This window comes from Manis javanica, chromosome 10 (genome assembly GCF_040802235.1).
Source record: "Manis javanica isolate MJ-LG chromosome 10, MJ_LKY, whole genome shotgun sequence".
Lineage (NCBI taxonomy): Eukaryota > Metazoa > Chordata > Mammalia > Pholidota > Manidae > Manis > Manis javanica.
Window position 1 is genome coordinate 24,089,030 of NC_133165.1, and position 27,777 is coordinate 24,116,806.

The 27,777-nt window shown below is 56.5% G+C and overlaps 1 protein-coding gene across 5 annotated transcripts; it reads left to right on the forward strand.

Moving 5' to 3' along the window:
* Positions 1-180: 180 nt before the first annotated feature.
* RAPGEF3 (Rap guanine nucleotide exchange factor 3) lies at positions 181-21,235 on the forward strand. Of its 5 annotated transcripts, XM_017652738.3 has the most exons (28): positions 186-486; positions 963-1,175; positions 6,607-6,660; positions 6,744-6,850; positions 7,034-7,155; positions 7,286-7,454; positions 8,082-8,166; positions 8,477-8,537; positions 8,639-8,715; positions 8,866-9,012; positions 9,531-9,643; positions 9,929-10,017; positions 10,311-10,389; positions 10,585-10,735; positions 10,816-10,898; positions 11,688-11,727; positions 14,109-14,190; positions 14,500-14,646; positions 16,465-16,562; positions 17,047-17,172; positions 17,261-17,442; positions 17,702-17,792; positions 17,922-17,972; positions 18,847-18,934; positions 19,279-19,343; positions 19,763-19,817; positions 19,914-19,985; positions 20,813-21,235. In XM_017652738.3, the coding sequence occupies exons 1-28, from the start codon at positions 481-483 to the stop codon at positions 20,929-20,931; spliced, it is 2,772 nt and encodes a 923-aa protein (XP_017508227.1). In that variant the 5' UTR covers positions 186-480; the 3' UTR covers positions 20,932-21,235. The 5 variants fall into 5 exon arrangements, with proteins under 5 accessions (XP_017508222.1, XP_017508221.1, XP_017508227.1 ...); XM_017652733.3 differs by having other exon boundaries at positions 181-486; positions 8,639-9,012; positions 17,756-17,792; XM_017652732.3 differs by having other exon boundaries at positions 184-486; positions 8,639-9,012.
* Positions 21,236-27,777: the final 6,542 nt, after the last annotated feature.

Below are 27,777 nucleotides of genomic sequence, written 5' to 3' on the forward strand. Positions count from 1 at the left end.
ACGCCCCCCACGCAGCCCTGAGTCCGGGCTCCACCCCGTGCCCGTCCCCGGCCCCTGCCCTATGCCCTCAGCTCTCGAGGCTGGGCGCCTCCCCCTGCCGGCTCTGCCCGCCCGAGGAGGGGAAGGGGGCGGGCAGCGCAGGGGGTGTGACAGCTCCCGCCCGGACCAGTGCCGGCTGCAGCCTCGCTTCAGCGCCCGGAGCCAGCTGGATCTTTTCGTCTGGGACGGAGGCGGAGGCTCCGGGCTTATTGTCGCTGGGGTGGACCCCCTCCTCACGCCCCCAGCCCTCTACCCACCAAGACGAGCCTCCCCACCCAGCACTGCCTCTTGCTGCCCTGGCAGCTGGTCCAGCCAGGAATTGGCCCTGTTCACTTCTCCTGGGACTTACAGCCCGCACCCCTCCAGGAGCAGACGGGCTCCCCGGGGGTCCCCCAACCTTTTGCTAGAGCCTGCGCTGGCAGTGCCAGCTTGGGAAGGAACATGAAGGTGGGTAAGGTGGGATCAGGGGCGGGGAGGAGCCCAAGAGGAAGCTGAGGTGGGAGGGGAGTTTGGGTGGAGAGAGGGGGTTGTTCAGGGTTGAGGGAAGAGGGGAGAAGAAAGATTTGAGGTGAAGCTGCATTTCTGAGGGGATCCAGTGAGTCCATAGCCTCATACTGGGAGGTGGTGGAGATCCCTGCAGGGATATGAGCAGTGGGATGGGCAGAAGTCCAAGGAAGCTGGGAAAGAAGGGTTCAATCTCCCATGTGCCAGCTGGAGACCCCTGAGTGTGCCCGACTGGCAGGCCGCCGGTGAAGGTTCTTGTTCCTCCCCGGGCTCCTGGCCGGGTTGTAGCACCTCCGCCTGACCAGTCCAGCAGACTCTGAGGAAGTGGATCTGCCTGGGGCATTTGGGCCCTGTCCAGCTGCCCCAGGCACAGCCCCAGCCCCAGCTCCATGGCTGCCTGCCTTCCTCCCCCATCACAGGTGGGCTGGCCAGGGGAGAGTCGCTGGCAGGTGGGCCTGGCTGTGGAGGACAGCTCAGCTCTGGGAGCACCACCAGTGGGTGGCCTCCCCGATGTCATGCCAGAGGGGAAGCTGCTCGACATGGTGCTGAGGAGGATGCACCGGCCCCGAAGCTGCTCCTACCAGCTGCGGCTTGAACACCAGCGCCCCAGCCGCATCCAGGGGCTTCGCTGGGTGAGTGCCCATCACCTGGCCAGACCAGTCCAGCCCCCTGGGCATGTTGCTGGAGGCCCAGCTCACTCTAGGGGCATAGAAGCTGCTCCGGGGTAGACAGTGTAGGGGTCGGCTAGGCTGCAGTATGTGTGTATGTGGCTCACACAGCCGCACCGTGTGCATCTGTGTGCACGTGGCACCCAAGTCCCCCTATTCAGGCATGGGGGGAAGAGAAAAAGGATTTGTCCTTTATCCATCACCTCTGTGTGCCTTGAGCTAGGTGCTTCTGTGTTCTCCAGATGGGGGTGGGAGGCATCTGTCAAATACTGAGGGCCAGGTCAAGTCAGGGGGGCAGGTAAGCTTGGTTACTGTTCTTGATACATCACTGTGGTAATGTTCTCCTTTAGTGAGCAACTAAACTGTGCTGATTCTGCTTTTGTATCTGGGAGTGAGGCAGTTGTGCGGGCAGTGCTTGGCATCTGGCTTTGGTGGGGCTCAGGGGCAGATTCTGAGAAGTTTGGAGAATTAGAGATGATGAGAGCTCCTTTGCCAGTGAAGAGCATATCTGGAGCTTCAAGAATGAAGGAGAGAGAGCAGGAGGGGGAAAGAATGGAGGGGTAGGCAGCTGGATAATGCATGCACGATGCAGGTCAGCAGAGAAACTCTTTACAGCCACCCAGATTTAATAGAATTCCTTATTCTGAGGTTCAGTGTGTGCCTATCATGTGTGCTCACCTGGGGCAGCGGCGTGCCAAGAGAGTGCTTGGGTAAAGGGGTAGAGGGAAGGCAGGAGCAGGTGATGTACTTGAGAGAGCTCATCTCTTATCAGCAGTCCCATTGAGTAGAATGACCACCACCTTCTGCCTTCTTCCTCCTGCCTTGCCCAACCACCATTTATGTTTACCAAAATGTGAGGCTGAGTTGAGAAAACCAAGGCCACCAAGGTGATGGGGTCCTCCTCACACTGCAACTGAGAGAACCTAGGTGTCAGCCCAGTTCCTCCGGCCATCTCTCCCTGCCCTGGGTCCTCCTGATAGGAGGCCTGTTGGGCCTGGGTCCTGCTCAAGTTGAGGCTCTGGAGGGGGCAGGGCAGCAGGTCCCTTGAGGGGCTTAGCTGTTGCCCCCACCCCTTCCAGGTCACTGGCAGTAGCTGCAGTTTGGAGCTAGTGGGCTGGAACCCTCCCCGCCTCCTTCCCTCTCAAGCTATAATTACTTGTGCATTTCCTGTCCCCCCCCTTCCCAGCCTGCAGAGGCAAGGTGGGAGTGGGGGTAAGGTCAGGTGCCAGGACCATGAGGTCACTGGAGAATCCCCTGGGATTGAAAGTCTGGTAGGGGGTGGAGGAGGCTGCCAGGCTGTCTCCTGACTCTCCCAACCCCCCAGAATTGAAGGGCTGGTGTTCTGGGGAGGCCGGAAGGGTGGGGTGATGGTTGTTGGCATGTAAATGGGGTCAAAGGCGCAGAAACAAGGCTGCTCCCCTGCCAGGTTGGGGGGACAGGCAAATGAGGTTTGGTGATGAGAGGGAACATAGAGTTTCAGGGCTAGGGGCAGGGGCAATGCCCTCTCATAATGGCTGCCTCTGGGAAATGTGGGGAGGGTGGTTTTGGTCCACTGCGTCTGTGCTTAGGAGGCTCTGGGTACCTGTGAGTCTGCACCTTACCCCTCTGTGTGACACCTTTGGCCCAGGAAGGGCTCACAGGAGGAACAAGTGCTGGGCAGGGAGTGAACACACAGGGAGAAGGGTGGATGTTGTAAAGGAGGTGGAGGCTATTGCCGGGAGTCATCCAGACCATCCCTGCCTCTTAGAAAACCAAGGGGAAAATGCATCTACCTCGTGAGATCTGAAGACAGCACTTTCTGTTCCTACGAGAGCAGAACAATAGAAAATGAAAGCAGGTTATAGCAGGAGGGCCTGAGTTGAGAGGCTGGAAGGACTTACCAGCCACGGCCAAGGTGGCACTGGAATGGGATGGAAGAACATCCCCTTTGGAGACATGACAGGAGAACAAGATCTTGTCTGATGTCTGGGAGCCAGAAGAGGGATCAATCTCTCTAGAGACGGGCCAAGATCAGGATGAGCTCTTGTGGTCCTGGGAGCTCAGAGAAGTGTGGGGTGCTTTCCTTCAGATGACTCCTTTGCGGAGGTGGCTCTATTCTTTAACTCAGAAAACGTGTTATTAGGCAACCTGTTCAGATAATGGTGGTACTTATGCCCCAGGCACTACTATAAGAGCCTTACCTTTATCATGTCAAATGACTGTACAACAGCCCTCTGAATAGGCACTAATGTCATCACGTCATTTTCTAGATGAGAAAACTGAGGCCAGAGAGGCAAAGTGATAGGTCCAGGGTTATGCAGTTGCTAAGGGGTGAAGCTGGGCTTTGCTTTCCGGAGATCTGACTGTGAAGTCTGGGCTCTTGGCGTATTTTCTCTTCTGCAGATGGTGACACTGACACCCCAAAGCAACCCCACCTACTTCATTCTTGCCCCAACTGCCAAGCACTGATCTGGCCTGAGACCCTAGTGGTAGCCTAAGGAAACTGGCCTGACGGGTCACCACGTGGCTGTCTGGCTCTGTGCCGGTCCAGCTAGTGTGGCGATGACACCCACAGGGAGGGAAGGTTGGACAGGTGTGGTGCCACTGCCAGGGAAGCTAGTTGGCACCTTTTCCCACCCTGACTCCTTCTGTACTGGCATGAGAGGCGGTGCTGGGTGAAGGCCTTCACTCCTACCTGGGCCTGCTATTTCTTTCCAATTGAAAACCCCTAAGCTGATGCTCTGGGTTATCAGGTGAGGGATGGGGTCAGCAGCAGCTTTTCCTGCACTGAGCCCAGGTAACAGGTGCCCATCATACAGTAATAAAATGTAATCAAGTCACTCAACATTCACTAAGATGTCACTACAAGCCAGGCTCTGCTCCAGTGCTTCACATCATTAATTCCTTTGACCCTCATAATTACCCCATGGGCTAGGTGCTATTATCATCAGCCCCATTCTGCAGACGAGGGGACTGAAGCAGAGGGAGGTTGATAAGCAGCCCACGGTCCCTGAATGAGCCAGGAATGAGGAACTGAGATGTGAGCCCAGGTGTCCCACCGCAGAGCCCACACACCTGCCCACTCACTGCCCCCGAATAGTACCCCCGCCTGATCCTAGGAGGCTAGCAGTGCACATGAACATGGTGGGGACGCAGAGGGACTATGATGGCAGACCTATGGAACTTCATTCAACCTGCTGTTTTCTAACTTGCTCCCAGAGTATTCGTGGGGACAGAATTAACCTGTACCATCTCTGCTTCTGTGGTGGGCAGCAACAGGAACATGAGGCTGTGGAGGTGCCGTGGGGAGGGGAGGGCGTGGTGCCCGAGAACATGGGCTTTGGGATCAGATGGGAGCAGTGTGAATGCTGGTGCCCCTATTTGCCAGTTCTCAGGGCAGGTTATATAACCTCAGAGCCTCCTCCACTCTAGCTGTGAAATAGGAGACAAACATGTATTTCTAGGGCTAGTGTTGGTAGCAGAGTTATTGAGTAGGATCTTAAATTTCTAAGCAGTTGTGTGACTCTGGGTGAGTTACTTCAACTCTCTGGGCTCCCGCTTCCCTTGGCAAAATGAGAGGGATGCCTTCAGGTCCCTTCCTCAGCTCTGATAGGCCAGAGCCCCCTTCCTCTGACCTTGTGCTCATTCCCTGGGGCAGGACAGGAAATGGCTTGAGCAAGGCCTGTGGATCTGGGATCTTGCCTGTGACCAGCCTGGCCACGTGACCTGGCACCTCCCCTCCTGAAGTGCCCTCCAGGGTCAGAATAATACCAGGAAGGAGCTTGTGCTGGAGCCTGGGCAGTGGGCACCAAAGGGAGTTGGGGCAATACTGGGACCCCTGTGCAGTTTGACATGAACAACAAGAAGTCGTTAGCATTCAGCACTGTTTGTTCCGACGCAGGGGCTGGCTGGGTAGTGTCCCTGCCCTTCCTCCTCCTCCTCCTCCTCCTCATTTCCTGTCACTGAGCCTTGAGGCTCTGCATCTGGCACTGGGCTGGGCCCCATGACCCAGGCAGGGACACCTAGGGACTTCCGCCTGGCTACCCATGCCAGACCTCTGGCCTCTGCCTGGGGCACAGTGGGAATGTGCTGGGACCAGGCCTGGTTGTGCCCCAGCCCCCCAGCCAGATTCTCTTCAGGGGTCTGAGAGCAGATGGGGAAGCAGGAGAGAGAGCTGGTGAGAGAAGGGGACAGGGAGAGGGACCAGCAGGTGTGGTGGGTGGAGTGAGACCGAGAATGTGAGCATGCCTGGTAGGAACTCGAGTTTACCCGCAGCTGTCCTGCTGTCCCAGGTATGTGACTGAGTTACACAGGCACTTCACCTCAAGACTTTTGTTGCTTCATAAGTCAAAGGAGACAGGTAAGCCCTGCTCTGCCTACTTCATATCTGATCCTATTCTATGTAGGAGTTGAGTGTAAAGTCTAAGATGTTCTGTCTTTGGGAGGGCTCCTAGAGGATAGAGCATCCTGTGGAGAGAAGTCCACAATTTCCAGTTCTCAGGCGGCAGGAAAAGAAGGGTGGGGAGGGCTGTTCATGGCTGACATCCCAGAGCATATGCCCAGGAGTCCAGGATGGCTCAATTGGCACTAAGGGCAGGGAAACCTTGTTAACCAATGTTTCTCCATAAACCCAAGATCCAGAGCCCACTCTTACAGGTGGACTAGCAGCATCTCAGAGAGGAAAGGGGCCTTCAGCAAGCACCTGTCCTTTGCTTCCCAGGAGAGTAATAACAGCTAACATGTGCATACAACTCTATGCCAGACAGCACTTTGAACATTCAATATACATTACCTCACATAATCCTTCCCAAAGCCTACAAATTGGTATTATTACTGTTTTATAGATTTTATAGACAAGGAAGCTGAGTCAGGGAGCAGTCGAATCATGTATTTGGGGTCACACCACTAGTAAATGGAGGAGAGGGATTGGAAGGCAGTTTGTGTTTTTACTGCCAGGCTGCATGGGGGCCCACAGAGGGTAGGCAGCTTGCCCACGTCAGAGACGGACCCTGGCTGGGGGTCAGGCCTGTGACCACTGCCCAGGAGCAAGAGTTGCAGGCCTCCACACTGCTCACTTCCTGGCCCCTCACTGGCCTTCTTATCCCTCATGTTTAGCTCTTCCATCTCATGGGCCTCTCCCTGGCAGAGCTGTTCGCCCGGGCACCTGGGTGTACCTGGGCCTGAGTAAGCAGAGCTGGGGTCTCATCTGTTGGCACCCAGCACTTGGGTCTGGAAGGAGGACAGGTGTGGTGATTGGGTGGCAGGGCCGGGGGTGGGGCATGCAGTGGTGCTCGTAAGTATCTAAGTGGATGCCTTTGGGGACTGGCTCAGGAGGAGGGGAGATGAGGGAGGGGTGGGGCCATGAGTGGATCTGAAGCTCTGGCACTAATGTGTAGACCCACCCCTCTGCCCTCAGACGCCACTGGCTGACAGTGAGGAGTCCCTGGATTTCAGCGTGAGCCTGGAACAGGTACAAGCCCAAGGGGTGGAACTGGAGGGGCAGCGCTGCTGGGGGTTCAGGGTCCGAGCCAGCTCTGCTGCTTCCCCTCCTAGGCCTCCATGGAGCGAGTGCTCAAGGCTGGGAAGCAGCTGCATCGACATCTGCTGGCCACTTGCCCAAACCTCATCCGAGACCGAAAGTACCATCTTAGGCTCTATCGGTATGTGGGGCCTCGGCTGCCTCCCTGCCCATCTCCTTGTTTTCTTTCCCTTTCACTCTATTCCAGGCATCTGGGCCAAGCCCTGCCTCTAGCCTGGAAGGCGCCTTTCTGATTGAGTTCCTCCTGTCCCTCACCTCCTGACATTCGGTGCCCCTTCCTCCTCCTGTCCCTCACCTCCTGTAGGCAGTGCTGCTCTGGCCGGGAGCTGGTGGATGGGATCTTGGCCGTGGGGCTTGGGGTCCATTCCCGGAGCCAAGCTGTGGGGATCTGCCAGGTGCTGCTGGATGAAGGGGCCCTCTGCCATGGTGAGCGTAAGCCCAGGGTGGGCACCTGAGGGTGAGGAGTCCTGGGGAGCAGGCATCTGGGGTGAGGAGGGGGGCGGACATGGCAGTGGGGCCTCATACCCATATGGCCTCAATTGCCTCTGCTCCCTAGTGAAACACGACTGGACCTTCCAGGACCGAGACACCCAGTTCTACCGTTTCCCTGGGCCAGAGCCAGAGCCTGCAGGAGTCCATGAGCTGGAGGAGGAGCTTGTTGAGGCTATGGCCCTGCTCTCCCAGCGGGGTCCTGATGCCCTGCTCACTGTGGCACTTCGAAAGCTGTGAGTGGAGCACCCTTACCCTGCATTTCCTGGTCCCGCATGGCCCTCAGACTCTAGTTTCTCAGTTTCATCTCTGAGGAGTTCCCTTACTTCTCGCTGAGGGAAAGGACCCTGGCTGGACCAGATGCCTGAACTCCGGTTTGCATTCTGCCATAGACTTGCTGCATGATCTTGAGGCCTCTTTCCCCTACCGAACCTGTTTCTTTCTCTGTGACCAAGGGTGTGGGGCATATGGCCTCTGAAGCGCCTGCCCATTCTGAGGCACAGCAGTGAGAGGGTAGTGGGCTTTGGAGTCTGCAGGCAAGTCTGGGTTCAAATTCAGGTTCCACTGGTTGCCAGCTGGGTGACCTTGGGCTTCTCCATGGCAGCTTTCTCTTCTTTCACAGGAGGAGGATAGTACCTGTGTCACAGGGCTGTCATAAGAGTAGATTGAAATAATCTGTGTGAAGCACTTAGCCAGTATGTCGTGCACAGTGTTCACTCAGTAAAGGTCAGCCCACTATTGGTAACGATCATTGCTGAGGCACCGGCTGGCCCCAGGCCCGGGCTTGTGGGTGAAGTGGTTCCCCACGCCTGGCCTCTGACCCACAATTCATCATTTGCTTCCTGGCCCTCTTGTGCCCGCAGCCCAGGTCAGCGCACGGATGAGGAGCTGGACCTCATCTTCGAGGAGCTGCTGCACATCAAGGCCGTGGCCCACCTCTCTAACTCGGTCAGTCCACCTGGCCCCGCCCCTGCCCCTGGACCCTCTCCCCATGACCAGCCTGAGGTCCCAGCTGCTCAACCAGAGGACAAATTTGGGAATTTCCATCAATTTCTTGCCTCCAGCATCCTCATCTGAAAATCCTCTGCCTCTCTTAGCCTCTTTGCCCCTCCTGGTTTGTCTGCTGCTGAATCTCGAACCACCTGATCTAGCCACATCTCTGCCCCAAGCTCTCTTGTTTTCAGACCCAACTTCCTCACCCCTAGCCTGGCCCCTGTTCCCCTGGACTCTCCCCACTGACCTCTGCCTGCCCCCACAGGTGAAGCGAGAATTAGCTGCAGTTCTGCTCTTTGAGCCACACAGCAAGGCGGGGACAGTGTGTAAGTCAGACAGGGGACAGCAAGCTGGGCATAGGGGGCCTGGGCATGGGCAGAGGCCATGGAGAAGTGGCAGGTGCATGTCTGATCTGTGCTTCTCTCAGTGTTTAGCCAGGGGGACAAGGGCACCTCATGGTACATCATCTGGAAGGGGTCTGTCAACGTGGTGACCCATGGCAGGGTGAGTCCTGCTGCCTCCCAGCCCCTGCATTTGACTGGTCCCTGTCCACGTGCTCATGGGCAGGGCCTTGGGGACCTCCCAGGCCTTCCCTGCCTTGGCCACTCTCCCCGTGGCGGGTCTGTCCTGGTGAGGGCTGACGTCCGGCTGCAGGGGCTTGTGACCACGCTGCATGAGGGAGACGACTTTGGACAGCTGGCTCTGGTGAACGATGCACCCCGGGCAGCCACCATCATCCTGCGAGAAGACAACTGTCATTTTCTCCGTGTGGACAAACAGGACTTCAACCGGATCATCAAGGTGCCATTACTGAGGGTGGGGAGGGCAGTGGACCAGGCAGGGACACTTCTCTGGAGAAGTGTTGTGAGGCAGGTCCAGAGAACCTGGGAGGAGCAGGGATAGGTAGAAAATGGACGTGATGACTGGAGGTGGGGGCACAGCCCTGGGTGTGTGATGAGGCCCTTGGCATGCTGAGGATGTTCAGGGAGACTCATCACCGCCAGCTTGGTGCAGGAGACCAGGGAGTAGTTGGGGGCTGGGGGGCTGGGGTGCAAGGAAAGGCAGTGTAATGGAGAGGGATCTATGGAGAGAGGCCGGGGAGGGACGGGTGGAGGATGGGCTCAGGCTGTAAGATGGGCAGGGGAGCGTGAGGGGCAGATCCAAGGTCGTGGGCATTGAATGGGGTGGGAAAAGGGCCGAGGGTTCTTGTGGAAGCCTTCTGAGGCTCAAGGCCTGGAATGGAAGGGGTGGAGGGAGAGATGTTAGCATGGGGGGCGAGCCTGGGTGTGTGCTGAGCATGGGTGTGGCCTGTTTTCCAGGACGTGGAAGCAAAGACCATGAGGCTGGAAGAACACGGGAAGGTGGTGCTGGTGCTAGAGCGAGCCTCTCAGGGCGCCGGACCTCCTCGGCCCCCAGCCCCGGGCAGGAGCCGGTAACACACCCACCACACCCCCTTGCCATGCTCTTGCCCAGTTTCTCTCCTTCCACTTTACAGGCTTTACTCCCTTCCCCCATGTCATACTGAGGCCTGTTGGCCTCCTATGGGGGCAAAGGCATTCAGGGACTAAGGTACACCCCTAAGCCAGCCTCCTCTCCACCCCAAGGCAGGACAGGGCTGGCAAACAGGGAAGGGAGAGGTGATTGATTATTGGTTTCTGCCCCAGCTGTGGATGTGGGGAGTGGGGGCACAAACACAATGGGTTGCCATTTCTGCTAGGTATACAGTGATGTCTGGCACCCCAGAGAAGATCCTAGAACTGCTGTTGGAGGCCATGCGCCCTGATTCCAGTGCTCATGACCCAACAGGTAGGGGTAGGAGACATCCTGTCTGCTCTCTGACTCACTGGGTGGTCAAGCACAGCCTGGGGAGGGCTAGGCGCCTGCCGCAGAACTCATCAGGCACTGGACTGGCCCCTGTGGCCGGTCAGCAGGAAGTCCTCATTCCTGTGCTCTTGGCTGGGTTGGGGGTGCTGTCACGGGCTAGGCGTGGCTGGCTCCTGCCTATGTGGGACTAGCGGGGATGCTCTGGCTGGGCATATACCTGTGCTCTGTAGACTGGCCTCTGAAACCCCTGCTGTCCCCCTGTCCCTGTCCTACAGAGACCTTCCTCAGCGACTTCCTCCTGACCCACAGCGTCTTCATGCCCAGTGCCCAGCTCTGCGCTGCCCTCCTGCACCAATATCCTTCAGTTACAGAGTGACTAGATGGCATGTGGAGCAGGCAGAAGGGGCCCCTATGGGCTGTGCCAAGCCCTCCAAAGAACAGCCTCCTGCCTGGCTCCACTTGTCCCTGGGCCTGGGCGTCCTGCCCCTCCTTTGCCTGAGGTGGGTGGGCAGTCCAGCTGAATATTGGGATTCCTTGACTGGTGCCCACCTTCCATGCGGAGCCCGCGGGAGGCGGTGAGCAGGAGCGCAGCACCTATGTCTGCAACAAGAGGCAGCAGATCCTGCGGCTGGTCAGCCGGTGGGTGGCCCTGTATGCCCCCACACTGCACACGGACCCCGTGGCCATCAGCTTCCTGCAGGTACCTGGGAGTGTGGCCGGGCACCAGGGCTTCAGGGCGGACCCGCTGCCGCTGGCTCAGTGCCTCTTGGCTCCTCCCAGAAACTCTCCGACCTGGTGAACAGAGACACCCGACTCCACAACCTGCTTCGGGAGCAGTGGCCCGAGAGGCGGCGATACCACAGGTGGTGCCTTGGCTCTGGGTCAGCCTGTCGTCTGGGGACCGGCAGTGCGCAGGGACAGAGCGCCCCCTGTGGGTGGGGCCAGAAATGAGGCTTCACAACCAGGCCGCACCCTCTTAGAGATGCGCTGCCTTCGCCCGTTTCCCCCTCGGGCTTCGGGCCCCGGTCTGTGAGACGGGAAAGCACCGCCCCCGCCTGGAGGGTGGAATGGGTGGCCATGCCTGAAGGGCACCGAGCAGCGCCTGTTGCGGTGCGCACGCGAGCGCGGCCGCGGCTGCTGAGCCGTCTAGCCCTGCTCACATCGGTTGGCTGGCTTCCCAGCCTTCTCGCTGTTCGCCCTCACGCCAGTCACCCGTTCTCACGCATCGCAGAGCCAACTTGCCCTTCCCTTGCCCCGAGGGCCTCGCTGTTCCCACTCCCCGGTTCAGGCACATGTATTACCAAGCGAGCATTGTGGGTGCCAGTTCCTACTGTCCCCACTCAGCAAATTTCCTAGGCCTTCCTGGACGTTCCTACAGGGGCAGCTGGGGCTCAGGGAGTGCTCCCCTGGGGCAGCACTGGAGCCCTGTTTCTCTCTTGAACTCTTTCCCCTCCCCTGCTGGCCTGGGGAAATCACAGAATCCAGGGACTGGGTTTTGAGCCCCAGGGTTGCCCCCTCTAGGTGACAGTCACCAGCTGCAAAGCTCCTAGCCTCTGGTGGGGGCAGGTGGAATCCAGAGCCAGGCCTCTGGGTCACTGCCACGCCAAGTCCTGTTGGTAGAGGCCCCGGCTCACTTCCCTCCTTTGTTTCAGGTTGGAAAACGGCTGTGCGAATACATCTCCTCAGATGAAGGTGTCTGCCTGAACCTCCCACCTCTGTCCGGCCCCAGATTCTCTCCTCTGCCCCCGAGTCCACCCTGTCCCTATCCATCCCCATCCCTGTCCCCCTCCCTCAGCCCCCGCCCTGAAGGGCTCTGCAGGGGAAGCATTGCCAAGCACAGACACACCCTTGGGGCTGGGATAGGTGTTCAAGAGCAGGAGCTGCCTGTGATGGGGGGCCAGGCCCTGCAGGGGACACAGAGGTCTGAGGTCACCCCCACATCCTCCCATCACACCCCGAGGGCCTTTCTTCCGTTGGGAGGTGGTTCATAGTGAAAGCCAGTCAGCAACTCTGCTTGGGAGGTGAGGGGTGATACCCGAAGGCTTCCGATGCCCCGGGCTCTTCGTGGCCAGCTGTGGGGGCTCCAAAGGAGGCAGGCCCCAGCCCAAGGGTCTGCAGCGGCCCGTGTCATGAACGGCAGGGGCTAAGGGGAAACAGGGCCTCAAGAAGATGTGGCTGGAGGTGGGATTTCTTGAGGAGTGCCAGGAGAGAGGGCGGGAACAGCGGCTGAGGCTGAGTGCTGCAGACCCAGCTGCCTCTGCCACCACGTCCTGCCCCCTCCCTGCTGAAGGCTCCCACGGCTTTTCTTCTCTTCTTCCATAGGTGAAGCTTGTTCCCATCAGGGCCTGGAGCTTTCTCTTTCTCTGGCTCTTTGCCTGCCTGGATCCTTTTCATCTTTCTGAGCTCAGCTAAAATGTCAGGGCCCAGACAGGTTCCCTCCCAAGGCAACTCCCCACCCATCCAGTTGCTCCCCTCTAAGGTCCCCTTGATTTTCCTCAAAGCATTATCACCACTTGGAATCGTCTTCCTTGTTTATTTGTCTGCTTGCTTGTTGTCTGTTAGTGCCTGTCACAGGGCACTGGGACGCTTGCGTCATGGCTGAGGGGCCTTGACCTCTGTCTCCCCAGGGCTCCCATGCTGCTTAGCACCTGACATGCTCGGGAGCCATCGTGGCATTGCTGTGCTAGTGCCGACAGTGCTGCAGAGGGCTGGGAGAGCCGCCTCTGCTCTTCCTGGGCTTATAGGCAAGCAAGGGACAGAACTCCTGAACAATCTCATTATGCATAGTGGCAAAGACTGGGGTCTCTAAGTGCAGGGAGGGGAAGGGCTGACAAAGGTTCAGGGGCAGAGAGTGTCCCTGGGAAGCGACTGCTGGGCTGAGAGCTGCAGAGGGTGAGGGTCTGAGGTGGGGGAGAAGAGGGCTGCGGGCAGGTACAGGGGAAGGGAACCCATCCTTTAGGAGACCTGGAGGAGGGGCCACCAGAGGAGGCTGGGGGGGCAGGCAGGGTCCTGTGGGCCTCAGGAAGGGGTTTAGCCCTTGCACTCAGAGCAATTCGAGCCGTAAAGAGGTTTGAGCTACAGATCGAAAAGATTAAATTTGTTTTGAATCAGTCAGCCAAGGAACCCGTGCTTTATCCAGTGTCCAGTGGACAATGATGGCCTTGAAGCTTTGTCGGAAGCTTAACCTGGCTCTGGCCAGGCAGATTGGAGAAGGAGGGAGGGAGGCGCCCAGGAGCCAGGGCGGAGGAGGATAGTTGGGCCTTTGCAGTAGGTAAGGAGTGAGGCATCATGGGCTGGTGGAACTGGTGGGGGGCCTCAGCTGGGGAGGAGGGGCTGAAGGACACCCATTTCTAAGATCCCCAGAACAAGGTGACCAGCTGTGGGGAAGCAGGTCGGGGAGGCAGGATGCAGGTTCCTGGGGGACGTGCTGGATTTGGGGTGATGGAGCAGAGATGTGGAAGGACCCGGGAGGCATGGAAGAGTGGTTTTGAGAGTCTGCCAACACAGGTGGTACGTGAGGTGATGAAGGACTCCGAGGAGAGCTCTGAGCCCTGGGAATCTAGGGGAGAGCCACAGGCTGAGTGTGAACTTGGGGGGCCTGCCACACTTGGAGCTGGCAGGAGGAAGGGAGTCAGAACGAGCATCGGAAGTACCATCAGGGTGAGCAGAGGAACTGCATCACGGAGGCCTTTACCCAGCGGGGGCCTCGTCAGCCCACTGTGCTTGAGACCCATGGAGGATGGGGCTGTACGGTTTGACAGGGCAGTTGACCTGCATTTAGCCTGGCATGTAGCAAAGAGCAAATTAGCAAATGGTAATCAAAGGAGAAAAAGGAAGAGAAGATCAGGGTCCCCAGCTCTGGATGTAATCGTCAGAGGGGTTGATAAAACACTTGGAGTGGCAGGCTTCCTCTCAGCCCTGTGCTGTCCCTCATCCTGGGGGGTTCGGTTCATGCTGCCAGCAGAGCCCACTGCTGTGCTGTGTGAGCTCTGTGCTCCCAGTGACAGAGGCCCCTTCCTGGCCTTACATGCTCTCCCCTGTGTCCTCCAGGCCTTACTCTCTCTCCCTCCCAGGCCAGGAACATGCCTGTCTGGCTTCCCAGCCAGGACGAGTCCCTCCCCAGCAGCAGCTGTGCCATCCGAGTCGGAGACAAAGGTTGGTGGTCCAAGCCAGCCAGGGCACAGCCCACACCCTGCTGTTGTCACCCTTGACCTTGATGGGCCTGTCATGCTGTATTCCCCAAGGTCTCTGTTCCAGGCTGCCAGGCAGACTCTGCCTTCTGTGAACCTGCCTCTCGGCTCAGGGCCTCCTTCCTGCTTTGCTCCCAGCATATGCACCCAGGCTTCTCCTTAGCACCCTTCCCACCTCCTTGAGACCCCTCCTACGGCTGTTGCTGCCTCTCCCTGTTGGAGTGGGTGGACTGAGCAGCCCCCTCCCACAGCTCAGCCCGGTCTTCCTCTCCAGTCCCCTATGACATCTGCCGACCAGACCACTCAGTGCTGACCCTGCAGTTGCCCGTGACAGCCTCAGTGAGAGAGGTGATGGCAGCGCTGGCCCAGGAGGGCGGCTGGACCAAGGGGCAGGTGCTCGTGAAGGTCAACTCTGCAGGCGGTGAGTTGAGTCTCTGGGTAGGGTAGCTCCAAGGGAGGGGGTCCCCTCAGATCTATGCCTAGACTCCTCCAAATTAAGATCATCATCATCTTTATCATTTTCATCAATGTTAATGATGGTCAGTGTTTATGGGAGGTTTATGATGTCTCTTGCTTTCATGTCATATATAAGAGCATGTGCTCTGGAGCTTGCTGTCTGCATTTGATCCAGCCCTTTAGCTCACTGTCTGCGTGTCTTTGGGCATGACACTTAAGCTCTCCGTACTGTTTCATTATCTGTAGAATGGGATGATAAGAGTCAGAGGAACTGTGAGGATTAAATTATCTAATCTATTAAAGGGTTTAAAATGGTGTCTGGCACACAGCACTACAGGGTATTAGCTCGTACTGTTATTATCTTGCGTATATATTAATTTAATCCTAATAACACTCTTATGAGATAGGTATTATCAGCATATTTTCAAACAAAAAAACAAAAGCTCAAGGGGAGGAAGCAGTCTTCCCAGGCACTCAGTGAGGATGGAGCTGGCCTTTGGACTAAGGTGGTTTTCATTCATTTAGTAAGTCAACAAACATATTTGAGGTTTAGCTAAGGGCCAGCAGTGTGCTAGGAGCTGAGGTACCAGGGCAGATAAGACAGAGTGTCTTGAAGGTTAAGAGCATAAACAGGACCCGAAGACTTGTGTTGGAATCCCAAACCCACTGCTTACTAGCTGTGTGATCCTGGGCAAATTGTTTAATGTGTCTGAGCCTTCATTTCCTCGTGTGTCCACTGAGCACAGAACTACCTGTCACACAGGACTGCTGTGGCTATTACATGAGATCATGTATATCAAGCACTCAGCAGGGGCCTGGCACAAAGTCAGTGCTCAGAAATGGCCGCATGAGGATTATTAAGACCTGCCTTTGGAGAACCTGGGACATTAAAAACCACTGTTCTCCACGAAAGACACAGACCAGGTTTGACTGCTGGAGCCCAGGGCAGACAGGAATTTGGTGCATCCAGAGAATAATGGCAAGGAGTGGAGGCAAGAAGACCAAAGCCTTCTCCTGTGAGTGGGGAGAGGAGGAGACCTCGGCGCCTGGGCACAGTGCTGGGAGCACCGCCCTCTGTTGGCCATCTGCAGAGTTGCGGTTGCCCAAAGCTGTACTTACTGAGACCCTGCTATGTGCCAGGCAGTGTTGGGAGCTCTGATCGCCAGATACTCTTGATCGGCACTCGTAACCAATATTTTATTACAGACCCTCTGCTGTGTTCATGTTCCCTTATAAGTCATACACATATATTCCTACACTATTGCTAAATAATTATTTAAAGCTACCCACAAAATAGAAATGCAAAACATGAAAAAAATCAATGTAAGTAGAAGAGCTAATATTTTTCATCTGACCATGTAGATGGTCTTGTGTGCCTTACTTTGGAGGCTGCTGGTCTAGGGACTGGGGACTCAAACATGACTCAAAACAGTCTCAGTCCATAGGAGCTGGTGAAATCAGCACCAAGACTTCAGTAAGGCATTTTCCAATTTTCAAAGGGCTTTTATATATGCATCATTTACTTACAGCCACTATTTGTATCAACTCTTTCATTTGACTTGTGAGTAGTCAGAACAATTATCATCTCCACTCGAGAGAGGAGGAAATGGAGGCTCAGGGAGGCCCAGTGGTACCCAAGTCCCGCCTGTCTCACTAAGCATCCCCGTTCATGTATATCAAGCATATCATGTATATCAAGCCTCTGGCTGCTCCACCCTGCCTCTGGCTGCTGCCTGGCCTCCCTCTCTGTCCCCACCTAGTGCAGCCTCTGCTCTCTTTGCAGATACCATTGGCCTGCAGCCAGATGCCCGTGGAGTGGCCACATCCCTGGGTCTCAATGAGCGCCTTTTCGTTGTCAACCCACAGGAAGTGCATGAGCTGGTAGGGACAGGCAGGATGCCAGGGCCCGGGCGGGAGCTATGTCTTAGGAGTGGCGGTGGTGGTGGGGGCGCATCTGGGGGGTTGCAGAGAGTAGAGAGGGGCCCTGGCTCTGGCTGCTGCTGGGCTTTAAGTGGGGAGAGGATGGAGTGGGCTTCAGCTGATGGGGGGATCCAGGGACTGGGTGTTGGGAGAGGGGGAGAGCTGGCTGGAAGCTCTGAAGGGGAAAGAGGAAGACCTGCCTTCTTAGTGGTTCTCCAGGGGACAGATGCCCTGCAAAGGGCTGTCCCAGCAATGGGGGGCTGTCAGGAAGATGCTTCCTTGGGAAGCCCATCCTAGAGAGGCCGCTCTACTCCCTGCAGCACCCCTGCCCTCCCCTACACCTCTGTATCCACAGGCAGGGGCTTTGCCCCAAACTCTCTCCTCCCACCCCATGCCTTTCCCCTGGATTCCCCAGGCACCCCCCTGAGCACTCTCCTACCTGCAGACTCCACACCCTGAGCAGCTGGGGCCCACTGTGGGCTCTGCTGAGGGGCTGGACCTGGTGACTGCCAAGGACCTGGCGGGCCAGCTGACGGACCATGACTGGAACCTCTTCAACAGCATCCACCAGGTGAGGTGGCAGAGCTGAGGGGATGATAGCAGGTGGCGGGCTCCACAGCACCTGGCGCAGGCTGGCCTCTCATGCTTTCCTCACCCAGGTGGAGCTGATCCACTATGTGCTGGGCCCCCAGCACCTGCGGGACGTCACCACTGCCAACCTGGAGCGCTTCATGCGCCGCTTCAATGAGCTGCAGTACTGGGTGGCCACAGAACTGTGTCTGTGCCCTGTGCTCGGACCTCGAGCCCAGCTGCTCAGGAAGTTCATCAAGCTGGCGGCTCAGTGAGTGCCTGTGGGGTGGGCAGGGTATGTGGCTGAGTCCTGAGGCTGCCTTTTCTTAAACCCCCCACCCTTGGACAGTCTGTTGCCAAATCTGCCATCCACTTGCCTCCCTTGGTGCCCTGGAGTCTCTACCTGTCCACGAGGCAGCAGGCACCATGGACCTGGCCTAGTTCTGGGCCCCAGGCCCGTCTGTTGTCTAGAGCAGGGATCCGTGGTGTGGCCTCACTTCCCCTGAGGGTCCTTGGGTCTCTGCTCACAGCCTCAAGGAACAAAAGAATCTCAATTCCTTCTTTGCTGTCATGTTTGGCCTCAGCAACTCAGCCATCAGCCGCCTGGCCAACACTTGGGAGGTAGGTGCAAACGGGAGTGGGAGGCCAGGGCCTCATGAGGTCAGGCCCCACGCCCATCCTGGGAGTCCTGCTTGGGGATGGGGCTTCCATCCCAGAGCAGGGATGGCTCCATCTGCCTGTCTTTAACAGAGGCTGCCCCACAAAGTCAGGAAGCTGTACTCGGCCCTCGAGAGGCTGCTGGTGAGTGCCAGGCCTTAGGTCCTCCCTCCAGGAGCCCAGCTTCCCGGCAGCCCCTCTATCTACCTGTCCTTGGCTCCATTCAGGGTTCCCAACCCTGGGCCATGGCCTGGTTGCCTCTGGCCTGAGGGTTTGGGGAGCTGGCTGAGGAATGGGTGTTCAGTATTATGGTTGGGGGCACAATATATTCTGTCCCTCAGGGCGTGTAGGTATGGGGGTCATTTGCTTTGGCTCTGAGGTCTTGTGTGAGGACCAGGACAGGGTACAGGAGGTGTCTGGCCCTGAATCTGAGCTGCCCAGGGCACCACCAGGGGACAGTGGTCTCCAGTTGACCTCCCTCAGGACTCACAGGGCATACGCACCCCTGGTGTGTCAGGGCCTATCAGTGGCCCCTGAGAGGGGCCTGCAGGTCACTGGGCCAAAAGATGAGGAAAGATTTGAGGAGATGAACCCTCCCCACTGCCAGGAGTCTCTGGGGGCCTCGCAGGTTGGGCAGCGTTTGTGAGAGGGCTGGCAGAGTGCTTGTTGCAGCATGGCTCTGAGACCTGGAGGAGAATCCTCGCCTCGTGGGGACCAAGAAGGTCAAAGGAATGTACCGCTAGAAAGAGACAGACAGAGACAGAAACAGAGACAGAGAAGAGAGAACAAATTTTCCGGGAAATCTCAGAGCCCCTGTGACTAGAGCCCTGAAGTTTGCTCTGGGGACTAGCTGGGGGCCAGGGACTTTGGGCCCCCCAGCTGCCCCCACACCTGCCCTGGTGATCTGAGCTGGGAGGAAGCTGTGCTCGGAGGCGATGGGCATTTGGTTGTGTTGGGGTATGTTGGGGTTATGGTGTGCAGGACCCTCCCTCTCTCACTGTGGCTGCTTCCTTCTCAGGACCCCTCATGGAACCACCGGGTGTACCGACTGGCCCTCACCAAGCTCTCGCCTCCCATCATCCCCTTCATGCCCCTTCTCCTCAAAGGTAATGGGAGCAGCATGCACATTCCGCCTCCGCCCTGCCCGTTCCTGTGCCCGTGTGTCCACTCAACCCCTGCAAGACCCCACTGTGCCGATGCCTCGGGAGCACAAAGATGACTCAGGAGTTCACAGGCTAGAAGCAGCGATAAGATATGAGGACAAATATTGGTGACATTAGATAGTCTATGATATGAGGCCTAAGTGATATAAGAAAATTGCTCCAGGAGGTCGGGGGTGCCAGAGGAAGAGGGCAGTGGGGGTGGCTCCCCATTATTGGCCTCCACCTTTCCTGGGCTGCAGGACGGGAAACACTTTGGGGACCTTGGAGCAAAACCTATTTCTTTGCAGACATGACCTTCATCCATGAGGGAAACCACACGCTGGTGGAAAATCTCATCAATTTTGAGAAGATGGTGAGTTCAAGGAGAGCGGGTTAGGGTTGTGACTATGGCCTTGGGAGGGGTTGGGGTGAGAGACAGTCTGAAGTTATTAATAATATGAGTACTTCTTTCAAAGCAGCCCCCACCTTACTCCATGTTGGTGGTTCTGGTGTCTTTTCGGGGGACTGGGGTCACAGCCTCACTATCTCCTCCTGCCACCAGAGTCCTCTGCAGGCCTCTTCCTCTCTAAGCCCTTCCCGACCCGTGTTCCTCCCACTGCCTCCACCCACCGCCGCAGGGTGGCTAGGGTGGAGCAGACATGAACCCACATCTTACAGCCCCTGGTCCCTAGAAGCACACCAGTCTAAGGGAGCTTGGGTCCCCAGCTGCCCCACAGGCCACGCCAGGGCCCTGCCCCTTGGGCCGGTCTCATGTCCTTGCATTGCCTGCAGAGAATGATGGCCAGAGCCGTACGAACCGTGCAGCGCTGCCGGAGCCACAGCAGCGGTGAGGAGCTGTTCTTCCGCCCTGCGGGAGCCCCTGCCCCGGGACCCCGGCGGCTCCCGCTGGGCCCTGCTCCCTGACTCCCTCTCCCCCCCCCAGTGCCCCTCTCGCCGCTCAGGAGCCGTGTGTCCCACTTACACGAGGACCGCCAGGTGGTGAGGATGTCCACATGTAAGTGGGGCGGGCTGGGTGCTGTGGCTGGCCGGGCTGGCACTTAGAGGCGCTTGCTCGCTCTGCACAGTCCCCTGGGGCAGGTGGAGGATGTCCCCAGGTAAAGACGCACAGACAGGCTTGAGGTAAAGTGGCTTGTGGAAGGCATCCTGCAGGAGTGCTGGGACCTAGGCATCTTACTCCAGACCTACATCGTCCTAACTGGCTTTCAGGTGCACGAAACAGGATTAATCATAATCTGTGGTTCCTACCACACCGCCGCCACTGGCCTTTTCTTTTATGTATGTATCTATTCTGATGATATAATGAACGCCCCTAGACCAAGCCAAGAATAAGCACATGGACAGTAACTCACACCTCCCTCTGTGGGGTCCCTTCTCCTGTCTGCTTGCCTCTCCCTACCCATGGTAACCACTCCCCTGAATTTGGAGCTACTCATTTTCTTATTTTTTAAAAAGAGCCTTATCATGTATATTTATTTATATTTGTATGTTCAAATATATACAAATATATCTTTAAAATGCTTCGCATATATAATGTATACATTATGACAAAATACCCATCAGTTTTTATTATTTTTGCACTTAGTGAAAGGGGTTTTACACTGTATGTGATCTTGGGGACCTGTTTTTTTCTGGGTCTGTGCTTTTCACCCCCAGATGAGGGTAAGAGGGGAACAGGGGCACAATCTCCTGGACTGGTCATGGCGAGAGGCAGAATGGGTGGTGGGGAGCAGGGAGGCCAAGGGGCTCTTTGGAGGAGGGGGAGAGGGTGGGCTCAGCACAGTGGAGTCAGTGGCCCCCCTGACTGCTCTCCACGCTCAACAGGCTCGGAGCAGTCCCTGAGCACCCGGAGTCCGGCCAGCACCTGGGCTTGTGTCCAGCAGCTGAAGGTCATTGACAGCCAGAGGGAACTGTCCCGCCTCTCCCGGGAGCTGGAGCCATGAGGAGGGGGCTGGGGCCGGAGCAGGCACTTCCCGCCAGAAGGCCAGGGCGCGCCTGGGCCAAGAGGCCCACAGGCTGGCCACAGCTGGGCAGGGCTCTCCACGGAATGGACTCAAGGCCCTGGAGTGGGCAACGTGGAGGCAGCGGTCCCCTGTGGTGACTGGAGGCCGAGGAGGACTTTGGAGTGGAATGAGCAGGGCCCAAGGCCAAGGAATGGGGGACAGAGAGGCCTTGGAGTGGGTGGGAGAGTGGAGCAGGCGCTGGGACTCTGTGTTCAATAGAGCTCTCCACACCAGGTCTTTCCTAGATTGTGTGCCTCAAGGCTTTGTCCAGCCATGTCCAGGCCCCTGCGGTCTGCTCTCCCAGGGGACGGAGGGAGCGTCTGCACATCTGGCAGTGTGTGGAAGGACTGCAGGGCTTGTTGTCTGGGGAGGGGAGGGGTGGGGGCCTTGTTGCTTTCCTTTTCATCGCCTGGGAGATAAACAGCTGGGTGTGGTCCAGCTGCTTGTGTGGGAGTGGTGGTCCCTGAGGAGCCTATTGTTATGGTAAATGAAGAGAGAGGCTGGGTTCCTGAGGCCAGCCTGTGGGGGTGTGGCAAAGAAGCCAAAGACCCTGTCCCCAGGCTGGAGCTGAGGAAGGGGTGCTGCACCCTGCGGTGGACGCAGAGGGGCTGGCTGATGGAGTAGCATCCCCACCACCAGGTGCGTGGTCTCTGGGACCCAGGCAGGGCACCAAGATGGCTAACTAGTGTCCCAGTCTGAACCCCTTGGCCACAGGAGCTGTGGGAACCTGAAGCCCTGTCAGTGGCTGGCCGGGGTAACTGTCAGCTCTCCTCAGTGGTCCGAGAACACAGTTATAGCCCAGTTGCAACAGGCTCTGTCCACCCTCTGCACTTCCCGTCCCTCTGCCTGGAGCCCCAGTCGGCATCACACTAAACCGAGGCCCCAGAGAGGTGACCAGTGATAGAGAGGACACTGAAGCAGAGACTTCTGAGGGGAGCCTATCCCTTGCTAAGGCCTAATGGGCTTCTAAGAAGTCAGATTTCTTAGTGATGAGAATGGTCCCAGTGAGCCCTGTCAGCACTGAGCCCCCTGGGAACCAGCTACGGCAGAGACCCCTCGGCCTGGAGTGCTCATGCAGGGAACTTGCAGGGTGGCCTCCCTCCTCTGTTCCCCATGACCCTGAGCCAGGAGGCGGAGGAACCTCTTCGCCTTGGGGAAGATCCTAGTGTAGGTACTGAGCAGCAGTGCCCGAGGGCACCTGGAGGAAGTAGGCCCACTTCTGGAAGGCGAGCAGGCATCTAGCATGGCCCTGTACTTGCTCAGCAGGAACATCTTCCGGCGCTCAGGCAGGACACACCCCTACCTCCTGCGCTGCCAGACCCCTCTCAACGCCCTGGGCATGGACACACAAGCAAACTACTTCCAGAAAGGGTCAGAGCCCGTAGCAGGAGGCAGCAACTGGGATTGTATCTCAGGCTTCTAAGTAAATCTGAGCAAGCCAATGAACAGTTTCCGGCTTCCATTTCTCCACCTGCAAGATGGGTGCAAAGATCTCAGGGACAAGTCAAACTGTAGCTCTGCCTCTGCTGCCAAGGTGACAGGTGTGGGCAGTTCTGTGTCCTCGGACTTAGAGAGGGGCACATTGCCTTGGGTGAAGTTGGGCAGAGCCCAGTCCCCCAGACAGAGCCTGGGGTGGAAGAGATGGCAGGCCCAAATAGCCTGTTCCCAGGGCCGTGGTCCCAAACTAAGCAAGTCTCCTCTCAGGCCTGCCCAGCTACCCTGGGCAAGCCAGGGGCCCCTTTCTCAGATTCCGGACTCTTCCAGACCTAAGCCTGGCCCACCTGAAGCCCAGCCTGCCAGGGCACCTGAGGGTGAAGGGGCTTGTGGCCCAGATGATGGGTGGCCATCACCCTCCCAGTGTTGACAAACCAGATCACTGGGAAGCTGAGTTTGACTCAGCTGTGCTTTGAGAGCATCTTCTCTCCCATGCCTGGGGACTTCCTGGAGCAGGGTGCCTTCCAGGCCTGAGGTGCTGCTCCTGGCAGGGGGAACACCGAGGAAGGAGCATGGGCCTAGTGACTCCAGAAGGGAGAAGGCTGGGCTCAGGTTTATTAGAAGGATTTTCAGAGAGTTCCCTACCCCTAAGTATTGCCTCCTGCAGCCTGCCTGCAGAAGGCCCCTGTTGTGTACATTCATAACTTGGGAAGATTCTAATAGTCCCGTGGTCAGGATTCTAATTAGTACTTCTGAGGGTCACTTTAAGAGGCAATGGGGAAGGAAAAGCCACAGGGCACTGGTATCAGGGGAGCTCTCATGAGGCGCCCCAGGGCGAGAGTCGGAGGGAGCGGTGCACATCCGGCTTCACCTGCTAGTCTTGCTGTCCCTTGTAGCCCACAGAGGAGAGTGGCCGTCTCTCTGTCCCTCTTCCTCTCCCGCTGCCTGGCTTCTGCACTGGACAGCTGGTGGTAATCTCATCAAACGGAGAACAAGACCCCGGAGGCCAGAACCGAGGGTTTGCCGAAGCTCCGAGCTTCCCACAGAGAGCTCTGTTCTCTGGGCTGCAGTCACACCCCTAGCAAATGGGTGGTCACCTTTGGCAACCAAACCAGGTGAGTTAGATGGTGTGGCAGTGTGACAGTATGTAGAGTCATCCCCAAGACTCAAAAATACTCAAAAGTGAACATTTTAAAAATATAAAATTTTTTTTGGAGTTATAAAAAGAAATCACATTATGGAGAGTTTAGATTAGATAAACTGCCACTTTGTTGTGCTTCATGTTTCTGTTTTAAATGTCATTTTTTTCTGGAAGGCCTTCCCTAATCATCCTAAATTAGGTCTTTCTTTTTTTTTTTTTTTTTTGAACAAGCACTTCTCTTCTGGTCTCATTACATGCCAGGCGCTGTTTTAAAAGCTTCCCAAATATTGATTCATTCAATTTTACAAGATTCCTGCAAGAGATCTCATAGTTCTGGGGGCATCGAGGCACAGAGAGCTCAGGGCCACTGCCCAGAGCTGTCAGCTGGTGGGTAAGCCAAGCTGGGAGTCAGACCCAGGCGGCTTGGCTTTGGAACCAGTGGTTGTGGCACTGTGTTCTGCTCCCCCAGTCACAGCTTTCAGTGTACTCTGTCCATAGTCTCCCTCCATCTTCGGATGCTGAACTCCTCACCCCGGCAGCCACCTCGTTAGCACAGTGGAATGAATGAACAAGTGAGTGAGAAAGGGGGAAAATACCCACAATCCACCTACCTTAGCACAGTAATTATGATTCTGAGACTGTAGATCTATAGGCCATGGTAGGAACTGCTCCTGCCAGTCCTGTGAGGTCAGAAGCACACCTGGGATAGGAGGCTGGTGAAGGGGCCTCATGCCAGCACCTTGCTCCTCCGGCCACCTCCGCCGGGCTCTGTCTCCATCTCACCCTTGCCCATTCCCTCACTATCTCAGGGCTGCATCATCACTGTCTGCCTACTTTATCTGCTTCTCTTTGTTTCCATTTGTGCCTCTAGATCCTCTCCAAAGCCATTGGGGTTTGAGGACATGAATAGAAATTTTATTTTATAATTACTATTAGGCAGCATGAAACAAACATTAGCACAGCTAGAGAAAAATACAGGCAGGCTCCTGAAAAGCAGAATGAAGTTATGCTCCACTGTGGATGGTTCTGTCTGACCCCCATGGTGGCTGCTCCTTGCGGTGGTTTCTGGGGAGGCCTGGGGGTCCTGGTCCCCTCAAGTTTCCATCAGTTCCAGAAAATTTACAGTACCGCTGAAAACAGTGTGTTTGCTATGAGAACACAACCACACTGTGAGTCCCTGTACCCCATTTCCACCTACTGCCCATAAGCCCCACCCATGTACAACTGGGGCCTCCAAATCTTGTAACAGGAGCCATATGCTCTATGCTGGACTCATTGTCTTCTCTCCAGCCTTTAGCACAAATGGGCTGGAAGGCTCAGTTTGCTCATTCATTCATTCATTGCTGGGCTCAGCACATGCTGACACTTATCTAACACATTGGATGACAATAGAAAGCAGCAGAGGGGGCCCAGGACACTTTATTGGAAACAGTATCTATCAGAGGTGGCTGTGACATGTCAAAGGCGTACAGCATAGCTGTCCAGAGCTGAGTCCACAGGCAGGAGGGACCCTCAGGGTGGGAGGGATGGAGTCAGGTTTTGTGGACGGGTGGATTTGTGCTGGGGCTGGAGGGGGTGTAGGAGATGGACAGCTGGTGAGCAGAGGACTGGCATGGGACCTGGCCAGCAGAACCAGAAGCACAGCCTAGGTCTCTGTGATGAATGGCCCAGGTGGTATGTCTGACTAATGTGCAGAGGGCAGGCGGTATGTGTGCTGAATGTCAGGGCTGCCCACCAACTTCAAAAGAAATGCCTGGAAATGCAAACGTGGTACACAGCATACAAACCACTGTGAGAAAGTCACACATGGAGCCATTCTAGGACACATTCAGTAAGAGGTAACTGCAGACTGAGGTGGCTCATCAGTGATCAGATGTAGGTAACCTCCTGGGCATCTATCCTGGGACACTCCCAGGCCATAGTGGGATGGAGACTGAAGATGCAGCATCTCCAGGAGCTGCGGATGCCCTCAGGAGGCGACTCCAGGCTTGTGTGCTGGGCTAGCCTCTGGGCCTGTCAGTCTCTGGTCCTGTGCTGGTGGGTCCCCTCCTTGGTCTCACAGGGACAAGAGTGTGGAATAGGCTGGCCTGGGCGTATGTGCCCTTCAGCAGTCCTCTGGGTCAGCATCTCCCATACCCTGTTGGTCCTAACAGACCCTTGACCAGCTTGGTAGTCCAGAGATGAGTGGGGTCTACTTCAAGCAGTGGCTGAATGCTGGAACTTCTCTGACCCCTGCCCCACCAGAAACCAGGAGCAGTTTTCCAGCCTGAGCCCTGCCAGTCCAGTAACAGCATCACTGCACCGGGCATATAGTGAGCACTCTGTAAATATTTCCTGATGGAATTCCCATTCCCCGCACCACTGACAGCTGACTGCCTCCTGGATCCTTGCCCAGGTGGCTTCACCCTCTTCCCCACACTCCAGGCCTCCACGTAGGCGCAGCTGCACCCCGCCTCACTTCCTGGTGCGGAGGAGGCACCCTGTTGGTGTCTTCACTGTGGGCACATCATCCCCCCTGCAGCTCTGGCTAACCTTCCCACCCCTGGCCCCCAGGACCCAGCCTCCTGGGACCCCTGACCTGCTGGCTGCCCCCAGTGGCTGACTGGAAGAGCTTTCAGTCAAGGGCAGAGAGCTGATGTGAAGACCTGACTGGGGGAAAACTTGGCAGGAGGAGCAGCAGAGTTTCCTGCCCAGACCAGGCCAGCCAGGAAGAGAAAGCTGTCTGAAATACAATTTAATGTGTTTGTCTCTGTATACATTTTTATGTGCATCTAAGTTTATCTATGAGGCATCTTTGTATGAATGTACTGATATACATTCATATACTGGCTGAATGGATTTTTTTCCTATTGTCCCATCTACTTTTTTCCAAGTCAGCATGTCTTGGTGTATAAAGTCCCCAAGCTTGGGAATCCGATCTGGGAGGTGAGGATGAGCAGCCCCGAGAGGCACTGGAGGCATTCCCACGGAGGCAGGACAACCACTTCAGCTGCTGAGGGCAGTGCAGCATCACATGAGGGGTGGGGCTAGCCGCCCCTGAGGTCCCTTTAATCCCAGAGAATCTGATAGTAACCTAGTGACCCAGACGCCTTTACTGCTGCGGCTGCTTGATGCACTTAGATGGTGTGACTTTGTGGTGATGTGGCATCATGTTCATGCGGATGGCCTCTAGGCAGTGAGGTCTAATAACTGTGTGCTCCTGGGCACATCTTTGCCTCAGTTTCCACATCTGAAAAATACCACAGTTATAGCCATTAAGGGTTGTCATGAGGATGGAGGCACTCGCAAATGCGGAAGCCCTTGGGGTGTGGCATGCAGGTGCTCAGCCAATGCTGGTGGCTGCCCTCACGGCTCACATGCCGTGACACGGTCAGGGACACGGGAGACACGGTCAGAAGCACCCAGGTCTTCAGACTACCCACCTGGCTCTAGGGGTCAGTCTCAACTGTATCTCCAGCTCCCAGCCTTGCTCCTGACCTAAAATTCCCCTGATGGAGGGAGGCACTCATGCCCTGGAAGGTCTATTCCATAGTCAGTTCAGCTGAATTCAGGGCCACCCTGGACAGACCTCATTCCCACTCTGACAGCTTTGGCCTCAGCCAGGGTTCCCCCAGCTGGGCCTTTGGAAGACAAAGACAATTAATACCAAATTTTGAGGCGTCCTTGCTTCCTGGACCAGCCAGTGACACTCTCCTTTATTCCCTAAACTAACCAGAGTCTGAGAAATGTTCACAAGTTGCCAGGCTGGGTAGGATGAGGATTTGCCTGTCAGGGACGTAGCAGCCTGCTTCTGGGTTGTGCAAATAAAGCTGATGCAAATGAAGCGGCCATTCCTGCGCCTTCTCCCTTTGACTGGGCTTCCTTCCTGGAGGAAAGAGCCAGGCTTACTCCTCAGCTGCGTTTCTGGTGTGAGTCCCTTGCCAGGCGGCTTGCCCCAGGCCAACCTTTCCACCCAGGAGGCCCCACACTTGGTTTCATTTCCGCACAGCAAGGGGTTGGAGGTACCCCTTAATCTACCACAGCGGCTCCACCTGGGTGTGGACAGGAAGCCTCAGAATTATAGTCTGCAAACTGTAAGGGATTATCAGATCCAAGTTCATTATTTCAAAGATGAGAAAACTGAAGACAAAGAGAGAGAGAGTTGTTAAGAGCATACTGGCTGAGGGGCACATGCTCACCCCCAGAAAAAATACCTGTAGAATGGTCTCGAT

Excerpts from the sequence above, each read along its gene's own strand:
- RAPGEF3 (XM_017652732.3), top strand. Across the intron at positions 9,644-9,928 it reads CCAGCCCCGGGCAGGAGCCG|GTATACAGTGATGTCTGGCA; the intron begins GTAACACACCCA and ends CATTTCTGCTAG. Across the intron at positions 19,818-19,913 it reads CTGCCGGAGCCACAGCAGCG|TGCCCCTCTCGCCGCTCAGG; the intron begins GTGAGGAGCTGT and ends TCCCCCCCCCAG.